Source organism: Drosophila gunungcola, chromosome 3R (assembly GCF_025200985.1).
Source record: "Drosophila gunungcola strain Sukarami chromosome 3R, Dgunungcola_SK_2, whole genome shotgun sequence".
Classification (NCBI taxonomy): domain Eukaryota; kingdom Metazoa; phylum Arthropoda; class Insecta; order Diptera; family Drosophilidae; genus Drosophila; species Drosophila gunungcola.
In genome coordinates this window covers 6,123,637-6,131,559 of record NC_069139.1, presented here as the reverse complement: position 1 = coordinate 6,131,559, position 7,923 = coordinate 6,123,637, and the positions used below count along the sequence as shown (strand labels likewise).

Sequence of the window (7,923 nt, the reverse complement as noted above, 5' to 3'; positions counted from 1 at the left end):
TTTTTTTTTTTTTTTTTTTTTTTTTTTTATAAAAGTGTATATTTATTCAAAATTAACAGGTATACTGCTACCTATGTGGCAGCTTGAGCAGGTTGTAAATATAGGGCATAACAAAATTTTGGCATATTAGATTATACATTAATTCTACTTGATTTACATCTTAATTTCTTCAGACTTCGAATGTGTTAAATATATCTTAATGGAAGGTCATGTGGGTGGTATCTTTTAAGTCTTCTTTTGGTAGGTCTCCATATTAGCCTCTTCGCCAGGGTGTTAGGATGAGAGCCAAGACCTCTGAGGTAGTTTTCGGCGTGCGTACGACATACATCGCCTATCTTTGCGATTTGGAGATCTCTTTCTATATCACTAGTTCTCATGAACCAGGGGGCGTTGCAAATTGATCTGATAATCTTACTTTGTGCTACTCGGATTTTGTATAGGTTCGACTTAGACGCTGTGCCGTAGATTTGTAATGCATATTTCCAGATTGGACTAAGAATAGCTTTATAGATGCGAACTTTGTTGGACAGTGAGAGCTTATTTCTTGGAGATAGAACCCAGGACATACTTGCTGCCTTTGAGAGCACAGACTGCTTGACCATGGTTGTGTGCCTCTGGAAAGTGAGTCCTCTATCCAAAATCACACCAAGGTACTTGTAGTAGGACTCGTGTCGAAGTACAGAGCCGAGCATGGAAATGCCTGGGCAGTTTTTTGGCCTTGTGGAGAATGTGACACAAGCACATTTGCTGCAGTTGATGCCTATGTTCCATTCTGTAGTCCACTTTTCAAAGCGTGTCACGTACTCCTGCAGGCCCGAGGTTGCAATATCTATACTTGAACTCCTGACCAAAACCGCAGTGTCGTCGGCGTATGTTGCGATGAGCGAAAATTGCTAAAAATAAACCAGTAACAACGAGTTTAAAACCTAATTACTTCATATAAAATTGTATTGTGATAAGCAATTTAAATCGAAATGAAACGTTAAATGTTTTAAATTGTATTTGGCTATATATAATATATAATTAGTTCTAATTTTTTTTTTTTAATTTTATAACTCTGATTTGTAAGGTTTGAGTGGTTAAAGCAAATTTGTAGTTTCATGGGAACTCAATGGGTTTGTCTCTGCAATTTTAAGCCTGCTCTGCTCCAACGCATTTCCCTTTTGGATGACTTTCCAATAGACTTGCAAATGGGGGACTTGCAAATGGGCTGTTCGGGAATGGGCTGTTGGGTAACCATGCACCATTGTGGATGAATTATTAAAGCCGTCTCTATCTTTTAGCCAACACACGATTAATTTTCAGTCGGAAAGCCCCTCTGTATGCAGCGTTGCGAACTGCGTTATCGACTCGGAAAATGGCGTAAAGCCAGCTTATTAAAATATTAATTGAAAGTGGAAGCGCCGATAACTGGCCGACAACAATGGCGGCAGTCCGTCCATTTCCATGGCATTTCCCTCTCAATCCCATGTCCGCTTCCATGTTTTCATGTGCCGAAAAGTAAACACGGCGCTGCTTTATCGCCCTCATAATTACTGCGTAATGGAAGCGCCAGACACGGCCAAATAAACGGCGGCTGCTTTGCTCACCTGGGCACCCATACGAGTCGTACCAGGACACCCACGACTCGGAATGTTGGCGCTCTCGTAAATGCGGGCGCCCCATAAAGCCGCAGATACAAAAATATCCAAATAACGCGTTAAAATGCCAGGACTTTGCTTTGGTTGACGCGGCAATACGCTTAGATACCAGCAGATGTTGTCCAGAATCACCTTTCGATATTATGGTTTCTTTAGATTTAAGCAATAACAAAATAAACTAAAAAAAGAAATTGACTTAAATCGTAGACTCCATAAAGAAGGAATTTCTTAATTCAAAGCAAACTACTTTTGTCTTTATCATTTAAAATGTATTAAAATACCAAATTACAAAAGATATTTTTTTATTTCTAAAGTTTCAAATATTTTTTCAAATAAACTAACTAATCATTATCCATCTCTTCCCAAAAGTCAGCATACCCTTTTCCCCATAACCTTTTTCCCTACCAAGCTATTTTGCGCATACGCCCCGTTAGCCAAAGCCACACGAAAACCCACATTGTGCAGATGCCCCTTAATTTAGCCGGCAGAAGATGCTGCATTCATTGTTTTACGAGTCATAAACATTAACAATTAGGCCGGGTACCCAGGCCGTTATGATTTTTACAGCTTGCTTTAATTAGAAAAGCACATTAGCAGCGGTCCTAGACAGCTCGTCGTCTTAGTCCTTAGTCCTTTTTTTCAGTTGCAATGGTCCGAAACGCGGCTGCCGAAGGCTCCGAAAATATAGTACCCAACTCCGGCGCCCAACAAAACGGCCAGGCAGAGCCACACGTTGAAGGTCATGAAGATGAGCATCAGCAGGAAGGAGATGAGCACCTGCAAGATGTGCAGAAGGGTCTGCAGGAGGTGCATCCGGGAGCACAAGAACTTGAGCCGCGAGGGTCCCCTAGTTTCCGAGGGATCCTGCTGAACATGATGATGGTGGAGTGGCTGATGGGGGGTGAGGATAGCCGAGGGCTGAGCGGGCGGCGACTGGTTTCCAAGCGGTGGCATCGAGGGCGACCTTGGGCGGTAGGCGTATATCTGGGTGCCAGAATGCTGGTGGCTCCTCGGCGGATATGTCGGCTGGTTGTAGTTGTAGTTGGCCTCTCTGTAGCGCCTCGGTGCAGTGTACTGATCCCGACCGCCCGCCAATCTTCTCCTGTTCCACGCAAACAGCCACTCTCTGAAGCACTTCAGGGCCTCGTAAAGCACAGCCATTAGGAAAATGAAAAGACAGGACAAAGTCAAAGCCAAAGCGGAATCAGTATGCCAGAACTTGAACAGTATGGTCTCCGTGTCGCCGGCATGAAAAAACATCGACATGGTCATGTCGTGGCCCCCGCCTCCGTGATCAGTGTGCTTGGCATCCACATGAGCTGCATCATGTGTCATCCCAGGCGAATGGTGTCCTTCGTGAACGGTGATCGGCGCACCGGGATCAGAGCCGTGATGGTGGTCGTGACTCTCTGGAGCATCAGCTCCATGGTGATTCATGGTCAGACATCAGTTAGAATATATGAGAATTGTTTGATTGTGTTAACTTGATCGAATCTTAAGTGACAGCTTTCACAAGGATTTCAAAAACAAGCAATCTCTTTGAAGTAGATCGAGATAGAGACTAGTTTCAGATAGTGATTCTGAAACTTGTAAGCGACAAGAAATGAAATGCCTATTTCAAACTCTAGCAACTAAATAAATTTTGTATGAATAGAGCCTTCTTTAAATGTTATTAAATGTTTTAACAAGTTCCTGGGACTTGAAAATATACTGTCAGTGACAGTAAAATTATTTTGATTGAATTTGTCTAACCAGTACTAGCTTACACTCAGTAAATTTCATTAAAAAATCTGTTGGATAATCTAAATTGCGCATATTTAAATTTAACTTACTGAAGATAATTCTCTATTTTAGTAACAAAAATATGTTCGTGCATTTCGAATCCAATTACCATAAACATCCAATAGCTAGGTAATAAAGAAATGTAACTAAGTTTTGTGTTAAAAAATTCAGATATTTTCGGAAAAAAAGATGTACATTTGCCTAACTACCTCCACTTTCGAGTGATGTTCTATACATAGTCGCCAATTTCGTGCGCTACCCAATGTCGATTCGCTTGTATCATTAACATAAATGACAGGCGGGCAGAACATGCCACGTGCCACAAAATCAATGCAGTTGCTGTCCGCAGTCCTCTTTTCAGTGTACAGTATCCTGTACGGGACAAGCGAGCAAATTTGCTGGCACTAATGGCATCCATTTTTCACCAGCCCCACGGATGAGACGAGTTGCACCGAAATCCTCCAATCCTCCCGCCAAACCATGCATATTAATAAAGATTTAAGCGTCAGCAACCGGGGAAATTAAGTTCGTACACTGGGAGCCCAGCTCGATCACTTACAATTGCTCACGAGCCGGCCATTAGATGGTGCTACACCGAATATTAATCATACGCCGCGTTAATTTATGGGCCAGCCGCTGATTGCTGAACAAGATTTTTTTGCCAGACGTGCTGCAATCTTCGGCAGCCTTTTTCGGGGAGTGTACAGTACGTGGCGGTGAAAGGAATGCGAGGCGATTTTCCTGCTGAAATGAAGCCACTAGCTGTCGCTGGGAACGCCTCGCTGACCGCCCATTAATGCCGCTGCTTTGTGCAGGAGCACATTAATCATTGCGAACAGTGCAGCAACAGCAGCAGCAGCAGCCATCGCAGCATGGCTCCAGTGTAATTTTTCCTTTCGGGGTGCCTTTTTGTTTGTTCCACAAAAAACAAAGAACCCGACGAAGCCGGCAACAAAGTGAGTCCTGCCTTAAATGCTGTGCTTTTCTGTGGCTATTCGAGCGCTTCCGTTTTCAGCCTGCCTCACAGACCTTAATTGTCAAAACGGAAGAAGAGCAAGATTTGTTCAAGTAAAACTAGGAGCATATTGAATACCCTGCTGATTTGGAAAAATATTAACGAAAAACTATTGTATATGTTTTTTAATATACAAATGTTTACCTTTCAGTGGCCCTCTTTATTCAATTGCTGCAAATGTTGAAGCTCGGTTAAAAAAACTACTCTATTTAAAACCTGCCTGAGAGAATTTCTTGGTCATATGCCAGCAAAACGAAGTTAAGGAAATCCCTTTAGATTATCCAGTTTAGAGCAAAGCATGTCGGCTACCCTTTACTTAAGCTGCAGTGTCCATTGTTTGCAGTCCTTGGCTGCCCGGGAATGTAATTCCTTTTGATGCCCGACACGGCTTAAAGCTCCTTGAGGTCCTGGCTCTCCGTTCCATTCTTTATCAATTGTCTAGTAGAGCAAAGCGTTAATCATGCGGCATTTAATGAGACTAAAGACGACTGCTCCCACGAGACTGAGATTTCAATGGTCGAAGTTTTGCTGCCCGTCCCCTTTTCCTTTAATTCGATAAAGCGACAGCTATGAATTCCGAGAAGGGAATGAAAAATGTTTGCCCAATGTGTGTGTGTGTGCGTGGGTGTTGGGACATCGTGGGACATTCGAAAGAAAAGCGAAGCATTCTTGAACCGTCCGGGCAGCCTTGCGTGTAATCGCACAGCTAAGTCCATTTAATCAACTTAATTTTGTACAAATTCTCAGACATTTCGGCTCACTTTTTCCCGTGCTTCTGTGCGATTCGGGAAAGTGACGCAAGCCCCGCAGGTCGGTATTTAATAAAACATTTTACACAATTATAACAAAGCTGGGGGAAGCGGGGATCGCGGAGGGGAAGAGTGCAGATTCCTATCGCGTCATGTTGAAATGGAGTTGTTAGCACTCGAAATAATTTACATAATTTGTTTTGAATACATTTTGGCAAAGGCAAAGGTGTTCGTGTTGCATACTTTTCGGCTGCCCCGGGCTCCCCCGGCGGATACGCAATATTTGCCTTAACAACGTCGGCAGGTTTTAATGAATGAAAGCCACCCCAAAGCTCGTGTTTTTTTTTTCCAGCTTATTGTCACAGAAGTACGAAAAGTAAATAGCATTTGATTACACTTTATATTTCCGTTCCCCGAGCCATTTAATACCCACACAAAATATTAAATTCCCATTCCGTCGAGATGCTGCTTTGATATTTATTAAATTTAACATCTAACATCCAAGGGGCATCCATCCATTCCTCGCACCGAAAGTCATTTGCTGAAACCGGAGCTCATTTCTTTTGGGGCAAATACATTTGAAAATTTTGTCGTATTACCTTGCAGCGCGTTGGACATTTGGCTGCCGGGGGAGGGTCATCGATTTTCGATTGCGTTATCGAAACAAATCTAGCCACTTTGGAGGTCTTTTCGGCGGCATCCCGAAAGTTAGAGGCTGGAGAGTGCCACTCACAGGAAATTGGGCTCAATTGGGTTGGTTTTTTGTTACGTGCCGCTGCCACTGCCGCTGCCACTGCCACTGCCACTGCCCTTTTCTTGCTTGGCTTTTATTGTTTCTCTGGGCTGTCCAGAAAAGGGTCCTGCTCGTCCTGTCTGTTGATTTATGTGGCGAGTGCTTGTTAACACTTCACGGCTACGAGCCCGACAACTGCAGGCATTTTCATAAGCGATTTTTGCTAGAAGCCCCGCTGGAAACTTCTCAAGGACATAGTGCCGACCCTCGTGCCGATTCGAGATGTTTCATAAACGTCGCATTAGTGTCACGTAACTGCTAATAGAAAAAAATGCTCGTAAAACTGCAGACTTTACTGCTGGCGATGCGGTAAATTTGACGCTCCCTTGCTGCAGCAATTTCACTGCACTTGTCGGCATCGTTTTTCATTTTGGGGCACCTTTTTTTTTTTGCTGCCAAACGCAGCTATTTGAATACAAAAATCCGCTTAACTAAAAAGCAAAGCGCACCCAAAACACATATCCCCGTCCACATCCGGGGCGGAAGGCGTGGCCTTGTGCTCGGTGTGTGTCCTTTTTTTTTCGACTGGTTCATAAAGTGGCATACTAGCATGTAGACGGCAGTGCGGAGAAGCGGGCATAAAATCATCATTTATCAGCAGGCAGCCAGCAGCCAGCAGCTAGAGCTGCACAGTGGAATACTAGGTCTCAGCTATGTTTAAAGTGGGCAATTCTTGTTCAAGCTAGAGGGTCTTGAATTGTACGTGAAAGAAATATTGAGAAAAATGTTTTTAGAAAATAATTTATCAAATAATATATTATAAATATTAAAAGAACATTTCAAACATGTCAAAATAGTAATATTATAATATCTTTTAATAAATATTTAGTTTGACTTCGAAACCTGTATTTTTCTGGCCATTGTGTATTTTATTAAAAAAATTGAGACAAATTATACTGCTAATTTGTTTTGTTTTAAGACCCAAAACTATTTAAGGCCATTAAAATTTATTTTACACAAAATTTTAGGAAATGTAAACAAATATTGGATACCTTTTTAGGAATTAATAAAGCTTTCAATACCCATTTTATTTTTCTTTCGGATTTTTTGGCTCTTTTCCGGTATATTTTTCTTACCGTGGTCTTGCTGAATACATACCAAAATTCTGACAAAGTTGTGTGATACTTTTGCGAGTGTGAAGCTGGTTCTGCTGCTGGCGCCATCAGATCCGGCTCACTTTGTCATTGTCATACCCTTTTGGGGGCGTCTTGCTACGGTTCTATTTCCTGGAATCTCGACCGCCTGCTTAGGAGCCCTCGCCTTGTTTTGTGCCTGGCAAAAGGTGGAGGTAAGGAATGAGCAGATATTTGCATACAGCAACGCACATTTCGAGGACTTCCGCCGACAATGTTTGTTAGTTTGTTAGTGTTTACCATTTGGTATGAACGGCATGTTGGCATCGCTTTCCCTGTTTTTTTTCCCCATTTTTCTTTACACTTTTTCCCTTCAGCTGCAGCTTCCGTTTCCGTGCATTTTGCACGTTTGCCCAACTTGTCACTCGCAATGAGCTGAATGCACTCAATGGGCGACTGGCTTGCAGCTGCTTTTCAATGTTTTTTGGCCCGTCAGTCTGTTAAATTGCGCATTGGGTTGACATTGAGCAGCACAAACTGCCAGCAGCTGCTGCAGTTCGCATTTGTTAAATTTGCATTCAGTTCTGATTTTTTACCCGCTTTCCCAGCTTTATATTAGCTCTGGCAACTTGAATTTGTCGCTTTTCAACTAATTTTTGCAGCACACTTTTGTTGTCAATGAAAAACATTTTCAAAGAACTCAATTGCCTTTATTATATTGGGATGCAAAGTAAGTCTCCGATCATTTAAAGTCACTTTTAAAGATTCAAAAAGAATACAAAAGCCACGTGTATGTTAATTTAAAGTCACTTGGTAGGGTTTCATAAATATACAAAAGCTTTATGATTTTTTATTTAGCAAGCTAGGAATT

General features: G+C 42.3%; 1 protein-coding gene across 1 annotated transcript; it reads right to left on the bottom strand.

Annotated features, from left to right (window-relative positions):
• Window positions 1-2,009: 2,009 nt before the first annotated feature.
• LOC128259302 (high affinity copper uptake protein 1) lies at window positions 2,010-3,261 on the bottom strand. The gene has a single exon (XM_052991610.1). The coding sequence runs from the start codon at window positions 3,075-3,077 to the stop codon at window positions 2,280-2,282; it is 798 nt and encodes a 265-aa protein (XP_052847570.1). The 5' UTR covers window positions 3,078-3,261; the 3' UTR covers window positions 2,010-2,279.
• Window positions 3,262-7,923: the final 4,662 nt, after the last annotated feature.